Genomic DNA, 13,520 nt, shown 5'->3' on the forward strand with positions numbered 1-13,520 from the left:
AGGTGGTATAGGCCGGGCATGGTGGCTCATGCTTGTAATCCAAGCACTTTGGAGGCCAAGGTGGGTGGATCACCTGAGGTTGGGAGTTCAAGACCAGCCTGACCAACATGGTGAAACCCTGTCTTCATTAAAAATAATAATAATAATAAAAATTTTAAAAAAAGGTGGTATATTAACAGATCAATCCTAAATTCACAATAAGAGATATAATCAGACATCTATGCATCCAGATGTGTTACACAGGAAGTAAACAACATCACCTATCAAGCATTCTTGCCACTTGACAGAAATTCAAGGCTGAGAGAAATGTGAAAAAACAACAAAAGGATACATTCAGCAAAATCCAGAAGGTAGAAAATTTCTTAGGACAAACAAATTATAGGAAAAACGAAATACAGGTAAATTTGTAGACTAAAACAAACTGAAGGCTGTGAGCATGGTGGCTCACACCTGTAATCCCAGCACTTTGGGAGGCCGAGGTGGGCAGATCACCTGAGGTCAGGAGTTTAAGATCAGCCTGACCAACATGGTGAAACTTCGTCTCTACTAAAAACACAAAAATTAGCCAGGGATGGTAATACATGCCTATAATCCCAGCTACTTGGGAGGTTGAAGCAGAAGAATTGTTCCAAGCCAGGAGGTGGAGGTTGCAGTGAGCTGAGATGGCACCACTGCACTCCAGCCTGGGCAAGAGAGTAAGACCCTGTTTCAAAAAAAAAAGTAAGAGATGTATCATTCAAATGTAAAGTGTGGCTCTTCCTTATATCCTAATGCAAGATTAAACTAACCACAGGGTGGTGGTTCACACCTGTAATCCCAGTACTTTGGGAGGACAAGGCTGGTGGATCACTTGAGCCTAGAAGTTTGAGACCAGCCTGGGCAACACAGTGAGACTTTGTCTTTATAAAACATTAAAAAAAAAAAAAAAAAAAAAAAGCCAGGCATGGTGGTGCATACCTATAGCCCCAGCTACTCAGGAAGCTGAGGGAGGAAGACTTCTTGAGCCTGAAGTTTGAGGCTGCAGTGAACCACAATCACACCACTGCATTCCATTCTGGGTGACAGAGAAAGCCTGTCTCCAAAAACAAAAACAAAACCCAATCCCAAAACAAAACAAAAATCAACCATTTAAAAAAAAAATGATGAGACAACGAGAGAAACTTGAATACTGACTCAATATTTGATAATATTAAAAAATTGTTAATTAATATGTTTTAGTACAATAGTAGTATGCTAATACTTTTTAACAAGTATCTTTCAAGTACATATATTAAAATAAGTAAAGAAAGGAGAAGAAAAACAAAACAAAACAAAACAAACAAACAAACAAAAACATAAAGATAAAATGCAATGACTTCTGGGATTTGTTTTACAGTAATTCCTGGGTGTGCAAGGTGGTTACAAATGAAACAAAATGCTAATAATTGAAGCTAAACTATGAGAACATGAGAGTTCATCAAATTATCCTCTCTACTGCTATAAACATTGAAACTTTTTAAAAGAAAATTTTTTTTTTTAAGTTTATGGCTATTGGCCAGGCACGGTGGCTCAAGCCTGTAATCTCAGCACTTTGGGAGGCCGAGGCCGGTGGATCACGAACGAGGTCAAGAGATTGAGACCTTCCTGGTCAACATGGTGAAACCCCGTCTCCACTAAAAATACAAAAAAATTAGGTGGGCATGGTGGTGCGTGCCTGTAATCCCAGCTACTCAGGAGGCTGAGGCAGGAGAATTGCCTGAACCCAGGAGGCGGAGGTTGCGGTGAGCCGAGATTGCGCCATTGCACTCCAGCCTGGGTAACAAGAGCGACACTCCGTCTCAAAAAAAAATAAAAATAAATAAAAAAGTTTATGGCTGTTATGTAAACCAATATAGAGAGTGACTATAATTAGCAGAAGGCAGAAAAAGTAACTTAAGACAGCTAAAACTTATCGTAGTAGAATAAGAGCAGTCTACATTTATTCGTTGTTGTTTTTCATATTTTTTCACAACTCAGTATAGACAGAATTTTTTTTTTTTAAAGGAGAAGGGGTCTCACCATGTTGCCCAGGCTGGATATAAACTCCTGAGCTCAATCAACCCTCCTGGCTCAGCATCTCAGAGAGAATTACAGGCATGAGCCACTGCGCTTGACTTACATTTAATAAATCAAAACTAGTACTGTAAATATATTACTTTGATTTATGAAATCACCTCTCAGAGGAAAGAGGTAAAAGAATTAAAAGCAGCTGCCTCTGGGGAATAGGCCTAGTTGTTAAGGGAATAGTGGGGCAGAAGATGGTGGTTTTTTCATTATAAGTTTTTCATAGTATTTGATTTTAAAACTCTTTATGTTTATTATCTACATTTAACATTTTTAAAACTAACTTAAAAATAAATGTGTATACTTTGCCCAAAAAATTGGTCCTATTTAGTCTATTTAGCACATATGCCTTGAATTTTATTTCAACTAATATTGATATTGCTAATTCTTGTTTCTTTTTATTTGCTTTCTCCTCAAAATACTTTGAATTTTTATTTTCAGCCTGTTTCATTTAAAAGGTATACCTCTTGAGACAAAATTAGATTCCCTTTTAACCCAACATTGAGAGTCATTTTTATAGTTTTGATTCAGTTATTATTCTCCACAATGCCATTACCTTCTCATAGAGTCTCCTTAGTTGTTTTGTCTTTTAAAAAATTCTGTTCCTGAGGCCAGGCATAGTGGCTCACACCTGTACTCCCAGAACTTCGGGAGGCTGAGGTGGGCAGATCACCTGAGGTCGAGAGTTCGAGACCAAACTGACCAACAAGGAGAAACCCCATCTCTACTAAAAATGCAAAATTGGCCAGGCGTAGTGGCATATGCCTATAATCCCAGTTACTTGGGAGGCTCAGGCAGGAGAATCGCTTGAACCGAGGAGGTGGAGGTTGCAGTGAGCCAAGATCACACCATTGCACTCCAAATTGGAAGGCAAGTTTATAAAGTCCCCATTGTGGTTACAAGCAGCTACTTCATCGACTAAGGGTCTGCTGGATAGAAGTGGTCATTGCTTTCTATCCAAAAAAGTCAGATGTAATCTGCAATTTTTAGTTCAGATAGAGAAGATGACAGATTACACCACGCTCTCACGAGTGCTTTTTCTTATATATTTAGAAATTTCTGATATAATTTACCATCCAAATGCCTCACCTAACTGTCATATTACATACTGGGAATTTTAGTGCAAACAAATATAAAAAGTAAAAACCTGATGGGACCAAAGAAACCAGCTGTGAAACTCTGGCTGGCTCAGATCATACCTTTGCAATTTAAGGGTAGTATTTATTTTTTGTTACTCCAGTGCTTCCCAGAACATAAGTAAACCATGGAAAACTGCTGGTGGAAAAGGAAAAAATATTGTATTTTAATAGTTGCATATTTATTAAATTAAATTTATTTATTTATTTGAGACAGATCTAGCTCTGTTGCCCAGGCTGGAGTGCAGTGGTGTGAGTGGCACCATCTCAGCTCACTGCAGCTTCTGTCTCCCAGGCTCAAGCAATCCTCCCACCTCCTGCCTCCTAAGTTGTTGGGACTACAGGTGTACACTACCATGCCTGTCTAATTTTTGTATATTTTCTGGGTATAGATATGGTTTTGCCATGTTCCCCAGGCTGGTCTCAAACTCCTGGGCTCAAGCAATCCACCCACTTCAGCCTCCCAAAATGTGCTGAGATTATAGGTGTGAGCCACCACACCTGGCCTGTTTGTTTGTTTGTTTGTTTGTTTATTTATTTATTTATTTAAGGCTAGTCAAGTGAAGCAGTGGCTGTATATTTATTTTTAAATGAATTCTAAAAAATACAGATTTTCCATTTACTGAAGTAATTTAAAATGTCCTTTTGAATAAAAAGAGAACTCAAAAGTAAGTAAAAATTTTTTCTATGTCCTAAGGGGACTTCTACAGTGCTCTGGTTCAGGAGTAGAATACCTCTGGCCTACGAATATAATCTCAGACTGCCGCCACTGATGATAAAGATAATAATAATTGCCTCCAGACTAGCGAACGTAGTCTTCCTTCATGTTTCTCATGTGCTGTCGTCAGGGTTGGTTTTAGATTTCATTGGTATTTAAGATAAAGTTGGAAGGGGGGATTTAGGTGGAGCAACCATGGTCTCTCTTCACTGCATCCAGATGCTAAACTCACCTCTTTCTGAGATTCTAACCAGAAAAGTTTAAATGTCCTCTGATAATAAATAACAAGTATTATGTATAAGGAACTATTGAGCACTGCTATAAGCAGTATAGTGAAATGGTTAAAAGAGATGGCTCTAAAGGCAGACTGCCTACATTCTAATCCCAGTCCAGTAACAACTTGCTAAATGACATTGGGGAAATCAATCTCTCAATACCTCAGTTTGTTTATCTATAAAATGGGGGTTCTGGCTGGGCACGGTGGCTCACGCCTGTAATCCTAACACTTTGGAAGGCCGAGGCAAGCATATCAGGAGTTCAAGACAAGGAGGCCAGAAGTTCAAGACCAGCCTGGCCAACATGGTAAAACCCCATCTCTAGAAAAATACAAAAATTAGCCAGGCATGATGGCAAGCACCTGTAATCCCAGCTACTTGGGAGGCTAAGACAGGAGAATTGCTTGAACCCAGGAGGTAGAGGTTGCAGTGAGCCAAGATCATGCCATTGCACTCCATGGCGACAGAGCAAGATGCCATCTCAAAATAAAGAAAATGAAATGGGGATTCTATAAAATTAGGATAGTAATGAACTCTGTTTTATAGGTGTTTGAGTTAAATGAGTTAATGTACTATAGCACTTCCATAATAATAATTGCTAACTGCTACTGAGTATTTTATATGTGTCTAGCACCATGAGGAATGCTTTATACATATCATAGTGAAAAGAAAGTTTTTCATATGTCCAAAATACAAATGAAACTGATTTTAAACATAAAAAATTATCCAATTATTTTCTGTAAATGAAACTTACTTTTGCTTTAAAACTGTTCTTAGAGCATCTTTCTGTCCCGTTGTATACTGAGAAATGAGGATGTCATTTTCTGCACAATCAAGACACAAAAATAGATATTAAATTCCTGAATATTTATTAAATTTGGTAAGTAACAAAAAAATCTTTTTTAACTAAAAGAATGTTTAGGAATTCAGCCATAGCATTTCACAATTGAAAAGGACAAGGAATAAATTAAGTGATTAAGTAATAATAGAACGGTCATAACCCCAAACTCACAGCCAACATCATACAATAGGCAAAAGTTGAACACATTCCTCCTAAGAACTAGAACAAGACAAGGATGTCCACTCTCACCACTCTTCAACATAGTAGTAGAAGTCCCAGTGAAAGCAAATGACAGACAAAGAAATAAAAGGCATCCAAACAGTAAAACAGGAAGTCCAGTTATCTCTGTTCACTGACGGCATGGTCCTATATCTAGAAAACCCTAAAGATTCCTCCAAAGTACCCCTAGATCTGATAAACAACTTAAGTTTCAGGATACTAAATCAATGTACAAAAACCAGTAGCATTTCTATATACTAAGGACATTCTAGCTGAGAATGAAATCAAGAACTCAATCCCATTTACAATAGCCACACCCAAAACATAAAATTCCTAGGAATACATTTAATCAAGGTAAAAGATCTCTACAGGGAGAACTACAAAACACTGATGAAAAAAATCACAGATGACACAAACAAACGGAAAATATTCCATGCTCATGAATTGGAAAAATCAATATCGTTAAATTGACCATACCGACCAAAGCCATCTACAAATCAATACAGTTCCTATCAAATTACCAAGATCATTTTTCACAGAATTAGAAAAAACTATTTTAAAATTCATGTGGGGTCAGACACAGTGGCTCACGCCTGTAATCCCAGCACTTTAGGAGGCCAAGGTGGGAGAATCATTTGAGGTCAGAAGTTTGAGACCAGCCTGGCCAAGATGGTGAAACATCTCTACAAAAAAATACAAAAATTAGCTAGGTGTGGTGGTGCGCACCTGTAATGCCAGCTACTCAGGAGGCTGAGGCAGGAGAACTGCTTGAACCTGGGAGCTGAAGATTGCAGTGAGTGGAGATCACACCACTGCACTCCAGCCTGGACAACAGAGGGAGACTCCATTTAAAGAAAAAAAAAAAAAGAATTTATAAACATATCTAATACTAAACCTATGCAATAGGTTAGTAATAAGAAGATAACCTTCACCATTACAAACCTTATTCTGGATTTTGTAGATTCTAGCAATAGCTTAATTTTGGAGGAAAAACTAATTTTAAATGAAAATAATAAATAAAAACTGTAAGACTATGTAATAAATGTTTAAAAATAAATTCTACCCTTAAGAAGAAAATTCTGACACATGCTACAACATGGATGAACCTTGAAGACATTATGCTAAGTGAAATAAGTCAGTCACAAAGGTCATATACTATATGATTCTACTTATACAAGGTACCTAGGATAGTCAAATTCATAGAGACAAAAAGTAGGATGCCCAGGGCTGAGGAGAGGAAAAATGAGCAATTAGTGTTTCATGGGTATAGGGTCAGGAAAGACGACAAAGCTCTAGATACGAAAGGTGATGAATGTACACCAATGTGAATGTACTTACTGTCACAGAACTGTACATTTTAAAATAACTAAAGTGGTAAAGTTTATGTTATGTATATTTTATTACAATAAAAAAATCAATTTTATTCTCTTACCTTTTTGTTTGTTGTTCTCTTCTATTTTATCCAAAGGCAACACTTGAACTCCAACATCTTTAGAAAAATTCTTTGGGATATGAAAGGAAGAGATAGGCTAAATAACTTCATGATTCATTATTTATCCAGAACCATTTACTAGCTATGTGAGTACTGTGTTCTGGGAGGGCAAGACTGTATATTTAATATTCTTCATTTCCATGACCAAGCAATGCTGATGTACCTTAAAGCTACTCAAAGGTTTGTTGAGCCAGGCGTTGGGGCTCAGGCCTATAATCCCAGCACATTGGGAGGCTGCGGCAGGCGGATCACAAGGTCAAGAGATCAAGACCATGGTGAAACCCCGTGTCTACTAAAAAATACAAAAATTAGCTGGGAGTGGTGTGGCGCATGCCTATGGTCCCAGCTACTCAGGAGGCTGAGGCAGGAGAATTGCTTGAACCCGGGAGGCGGAGGTTGCAGTGAGCCAAGATCATACGCCACTGCACTCCAGCCTGGCGCCTGGTGACAGAGCAAGAGTCTCTCAAAAAAAGAGAAAAATGTTTGTTGAATGAGTAATACACTATCAGACAAGCGAATGAATGAGTAAATGAACCAGCAAGCAAATGTGGCACTGAGATTCGGTCTCAAACCAGTTTGCCACTTCTAGCAACTCATTTCACATCTCGGTTGCTTCAGTGAAATGCGGAATTCTGACTCACTGTGAGTCGAATGGAGTAGAGAAGGAGGCACAACATCACGAAGATCACCCGTTTATAATAACGGTGTATTCAGACATTTGAGAAGTTTAGATATCATTAAAGAAGGCCTGCTTAAAAATAAAAAAGAAAACAACAACAACAAAAATAACACTCCAAAGTCCAGGCATTTACTTAGGGACCAAGTACAGCTTATAAATACATTTTATTGTGAGCTTTTGACAAAATTATCATGTAGTCTCAATTTAATTATTATTTACCAGCTTCAATTTTCAAATAGTATATTGTGAAACTCTCATTATACAGACTTATTAAATTGACAATATGTAAGTCAACACTATGATTAGCTGTCCAAATCTAATGAGATCTCATAACCAAAACATATTTATCAAATATTTTTAGCATTATAAAGTTAAGATATTAATTTCATGTTATTCTTAAAGAATCTTCCTTCTAAAAAAAACCAAAAGACCTCATAAGTGTTAGAAAGACATATAAGCACATTTCACTTCTAAAAAAAAATTGTACTGTTAGTCATTCCTTTTCTTTTATCGAAGAATACGTTAAGTCTCTGGGCAAGAACACCTTTTCCCTGAATAGTAGGAGAGCTTCTTTTCAGTTATCATATCTCTTTCAGCAGCCATTATCTTACTAATGAGTATTTTTTATTCTAGGGAAGGCCTTTTGTTTAATGTCTCAAACACCATTCAAAGTCAGAATTGTAGTATATAAAACATTTGTTTTGGTAAGTGATATTTAAATAAAAACAAGGCATGTTGCTAATCAAACATAATTTAAGAATATATTATTTGACAATACTGAAAATTTGTATGTGAGCATAATTAAGAATCCTTTTGCTTACACTTTCTGACACCATGGGATATTCTAATAGAGACTGGTGACAATTTCCAGCAGAAGTTAAATCTGATGAACCTAACAAAACAAAGGAATAGATTTTAGTGACTTTAAAATCAGATCCTTAGCTTTACAAACTGTATAGGCATGATTCAAGAACTATAAACTCCATATGACACATGTTATGTGTGAAAGACAATTTGCATGCAAAAAAAGTTAAGAAAATGTATTTAAATATATCTGAAGGAAGGCTTTTACAGTTGATATTTGGGAAAATAAGGTTCGGTACTGACAATAAAGTGAGATGAGCAGAAAACATTTTAAAATATAACTATACGCTGTTGAATGTGGACAAACTATGGGTAGAAATATGCATACGACCTAAAAGTCTAATTTAGCAGCAGGACTATTTGAGTGTCACTGCTGTATCCCACAAAAAGCAGCATTATAAAAGCATTTTGTTGTTTTTGCTCACATATTCATTAATTTGATCCTCACAATTACCAGCAAAGTGGATAAAGCACAGGTTATCCTTATTTTCACTGAGCTCTAGCTAGGTTAAGTGAATTGGAATACAGAAGCCATCGATTGGCAGAAGTCCTGCTTTTCCCACTATGCACAGAAAGTAGTCATTAGGTAAAAAAACACTACTCGGGGAAAAAAAAGCACACTATACAAGTTAAGCGTATCCATCATGGATATAAACAAAAACAATATGCAAAAAGTCCATGCTAAAGAAAAAAAGAAAAAAAAAAAAACAAAACACCGGGCGCGGTAGCTACGCCTGTAATCCCAGCTACTTGGGAGCCTGGGCAGGAGAATCGCTTGAACCCAGGAGGCAGAGGTTGCAGTGAGCTGAGATCGCGCCGCTGCACTCCAGGCTGGAGACACAGCAAGACTCCGTCTCAAAAAAAAAAAAAAAAAAAAAAAAAAAAAAAAAAAAAAGCACAATAGGAAACGTTAAAGTTTCATTCATTCAATCTATTCAAACATTTTATAGGCTTCCTGGCCATTTTCCTGGGAAACAGGGTCAGTTTTCAAATATCTGTACAAACTAGACTTATACATTTGGGAATTTAAACAAGAACTAAAGATTTACTATATATACTAAAACTGATTGAAAAACTACGTGGAATGACATACCAGGTGATGTTCCATTCACTCTAGTCCCCGTTCCAGCAGGAAGACGTTTATTTGCAGACAATGCCGAAGGAACACAGGGCAAATTATCTTTCAGCAAAACCAAACGATCTCCATGATTTTGAGAAACTACCTCACGAAGTCTCTTTGCTGGCATCTTAACTCTTTTTTTCTTCTGCAGGCTAACCTCAGAGCCTTTCATATTGTTGGTCACAAAACTAGTTCCACACTTACGGAGGGAAAAACTTTCTCTGTGTCCTTAAGATTTCAGAACAAAATTTTCACCTCTTTGCAATGAACTGTTTTTACAAGGTCGAAACAGAACATCCACAAAGTTGAAAATCTAAATTTTGGTATTGAATCCAGAATTAGAAACGACTATAAAGTCCTGTTTACCCATTAATCCCACTCAGACTATTAATACACGCCAAAACGTGAACGTGGAGATGACAGGAGAATGGCCGCAGGAGCAACAATACCCCTAACAGTGCACTCCGCAACCCCAGAGCCGGTAGGGCAAAACCAGATGTGGAGGCGGGATTAAAATTTGTTGAGAAGAGGCATGACCCACGTAAAAAGCGTAATAGCTTTCTTCAGCCACAGCTTTACACACCCCTTCCATGCAATCGTCGGAAAGCTAAATTCACCCCTACGCGTCTCCAGGACTTCCGAAACCCGCGCCGTCACCGGTGTAATCTGACAACAGCTTCAGTTGCCCGGGGGTCACAACCCACTTCCCTCCAAACCCGCCTTTGAGACACAACACGCATGCGCGCCAAAAAAAAAAAAAAAAAAAAACACCTCCAAAATATCCAACCGGAAAGCTAAGCGCTCTCTGGTGCTCTTCCATCCCTCTCCGGGTGGAAACAAACTCCGGACACAATGGGGTTGCATTTATTTATTTATTTATTTTAAGGACGCACATTGCCGCACATGACCGCGCTACAGTCTCATCCAAGACTTGAAGAGCTCCCGATTGTAATCCTACTCGTGTTTATCAGGGACTGTTTACACTGTTTAGCTTCCGAAGACCGTTAGGGAGGTGGGATTAGGTAAATTAGGCTTCTAAAGAGTTTCGACAGATTCGGGTCGTTATTGAAGAGGAAGTCAGGAATACAAACCGTTGTCTAAGCAGACAATCACAGAGTTTACTCTTTAGGCGATTTTAGAATTGGCTGGTGGTACCATCTTTTTCTTCCAGATTTTTTCACATTATAACGAATCGGCGTCTAAGGGTTTAAGTGTCACTTGACATCATCTGTCCCACGTGTTCTTTCCCATCTGGCGGCCGCGGCGCCGGTCCTGTACCCGACCCTCCTTCCCGAGGCTCAGCCGTCCCCCAGCACCCTCTAGTCTTGTACTGATGTCGGATGCGAGAGCCTGTGCTTAAGTATGGTGTCTTCTCTGCCGTGAGAATCCGGGGTTCCCTGGCGGGAGGTGGCAGGTTACGCTCCAGAAAGGTGGCGGGGTCTCCGGAGGAGGCCGCCGCATGTACTTGGGGCAAGTGGGGTGCGAAGTGGGGGGGGGGGGGGCGAAGCCGGACAGCGCTTCCCCCGGTCGTGTTCAGACCTTCCTGGGGATAGTGCCACCAGGGCGATGGTAGGAACTTTAGGCCCTGAGCCGCCCCCAACCCGGCTTTGGGGAGTCGGGGTCTTGTTTTGGGACACTGAAATTAGACTATAAGGTATTGACACCATGACCTTGAGCTGCCCAGGGGAAGATCCTTTCAGTAAAAATCGTCTCTAGACATAACGCCAGGGGTAACACCCCTCCCCTGATCTGCTCATTTCCTAGGACGCGCTATTAGAGCTTTCCCTTTACACCTTACAAGAGGCTTTAGAATAATCAAAGCAAAAAAAATGTGATCCTATCTAAAGCTAACGAATTTTATTTATTTTACATCTCGGCGGTCTACTTTCATAGGAGTCTAGACTTAAAATTGACTTTAGGGGCTCACCGTTAAAGAACCTCTTTTTTTTTTTTTTTTTTTTTTTTTTTTGGTACCTTGCCGAGTTTCTCTAATTAATGATCATTTTATTTTCTTTACATTTTCCCTTCGTAATTGGGCTCATAGGTGGTACCTGTTCACAATTTTATTGTATATTATGAGTATATTGAAAGAACTACAATGTCAGAGCTGCCAGAGACCTTTGAGACAGTTTAACTGTTACTTTCTTTCTTTCTTTTTTTTTTTTTTTTTTTTTGAGACGGAGTTTCGCTTTTGTTACCCAGGCTGGAGTGCAATGGCATGATCTCCGCTCACCACAACCTCCGCCTCCTGGGTTCAAGCAATTCTCCTGCCTCAGCCTCCCGAGTAGCTGGGACTACAGGCGTGCGCCACCATACCCAGCTAATTTTTGTATTTTTAGTAGAGACGGGGTTTCACCATGTTGACCAGAATGGTCTCGATCTCTTGACTTCGTGATCCACCCGCCTCGGCCTCCCAAAGTGCTGGGATTACAGGCATGAGCCACCGCGCCCGGCCTAGTTTAACTCTTACTTTCTAGGTGAAACTTACGTGAAAGAAACAGACCTTAGGTCACTAAGGTCTGATTGTAGGCACTCCAAATTATTAAAATGGCAAATAAATAACTTAATTTGGGTCTTAGAACTCCTTTGTCATGACTCTTTATTTCCTTTCTTTAGAGCCTCTGTTGTGAAGTAATCACAGCTCACTGCAGCCTTGAACTTCTGAGCTCAGGCAATCCTGTCTCAGCCTCCTGAGTAGCTAGGACTACAAGCACTTGCCACCATGCCGGCTAATTTTTTTCACTTTTTTGTACAGACTAGGTCTTGCCTTGTTGCCCAGGCTTATTTGAAAAGACCAGCCAGGCTGTCTCACAAATTGTTCCGTGTTATAGATTTTCTTAATTATTGCCTCATGATCAGAGCCATATGAAACTTTTGTCCAGAATACCACACAGGTGTTGCTGTCTTACTGCATCCCATCAAGAAACACCTAAGGCCGGGCGCAGTGGCTCAAGCCTGTAATCCCAGCACTTTGGGAGGCCGAGGCGGGTGGATCACAAGGTCGAGAGATCGAGACCATCCTGGTCAACATGGTGAAACCCCGTCTCTACTAAAAGTGCAAAAAATTAGCTGGGCATGGTGGCGCGTGCCTGTAATCCCAGCTACTCAGGAGGCTGAGGCAGGAGAATTGCCTGAGCCCAGGAGGCGGAGGTTGCGGTGAGCCGAGATCGCGCCATTGCACTCCAGCCTGGGTAACAAGGGCAAAACTCTGTCTCAAAAAAAAAAAAGAAACACCTAAGATTGGCACCCATGTTTGTGATGCTAGGTTTTATGACTTAGATTATACTTTTTTTTTTTTTTTTGGAGACAGGGTCTCTTTCTATCACACAGCCAAGAGAACGGTGGCATGATCATGGCTCACTGCAGCCTCCACTTTCTGGGCTCAAGTGATCCTCTTGCCTCAGCCTTCTGAGTAGCTGGGACTACAGGTGCACACTACCACGCTGGCTCATTTTTATATTTTTTTGTAGAGATGGGGTTTTGCCATGTTGCCCAAACTGGTCTAGAACTTTTGGGCTCAAGCAGTCCTCCCACCTCAGCCTCCCAAAGCACTGGTATTGAGCTACTGTGCTTGGTCAGTCACTTAGCTTATAACATATGTTGGGCTATTTGGAAAATATTTTTAGGTAGATGATATATGTTATAATAGCTTATAAGACATTTTATAAGTGCAATGGGGAAAAATACTAGATTTTGAAGTCCAGACACTTTAGGTTCTATCTGTATAAATGACCTCATGTAAGTTTCTTAAGATTTCTGAACCATCCCTCCCAGAATTATTAGGAAAATCATAAGGGAAGTATAATGTATACTTATACTTGGACAAATAAGGATAGCATGACATTAACTATTTTTTTTTAATAGTAACAAATATGCCAAAGAATTGTAACTTCAGAATAGAGGAAACTAACTTCATTTACTAAAAAGGGTGAAACTTAAAAAAAAAATAGCCAACAGAAGTTTACATTTCACTGAAAACACTATTAGAACTTGAAGGTGACTAAGTAATCATATTATAACACCCTCATTTTTCAGGTAAGAAATCAGGCCTTACTGGAGACATTCAAGCAGTTTGGACAACTACTTTTCCAAAA

General features: G+C 39.3%; 1 protein-coding gene across 6 annotated transcripts in view; it reads right to left on the reverse strand.

Annotated features, from left to right (window-relative positions):
• KIAA0586 (KIAA0586 ortholog) overlaps positions 1-10,145 on the reverse strand; it is a 136,085-nt gene extending 125,940 nt beyond the window's left edge. For all 6 annotated transcript variants that reach the window (XR_012516292.1, XM_074393882.1, XM_074393883.1 and 3 more), the window contains exons 1-4: positions 9,400-10,145; positions 8,264-8,334; positions 6,704-6,773; positions 4,966-5,035 (exon numbers count right to left, since the gene is read on the reverse strand). Coding sequence is in view for 5 of the 6 variants with exons in the window: in XM_074393882.1 (XP_074249983.1) it covers positions 4,966-5,035; positions 6,704-6,773; positions 8,264-8,334; positions 9,400-9,598 (410 nt within the window). In the remaining variant the exon portion in view is untranslated. The remainder of the gene's footprint in view (positions 1-4,965; positions 5,036-6,703; positions 6,774-8,263; positions 8,335-9,399) is intronic.
• Positions 10,146-13,520: the final 3,375 nt, after the last annotated feature.

This window comes from Saimiri boliviensis, chromosome 2 (genome assembly GCF_048565385.1).
Source record: "Saimiri boliviensis isolate mSaiBol1 chromosome 2, mSaiBol1.pri, whole genome shotgun sequence".
Taxonomy (NCBI): domain Eukaryota; kingdom Metazoa; phylum Chordata; class Mammalia; order Primates; family Cebidae; genus Saimiri; species Saimiri boliviensis.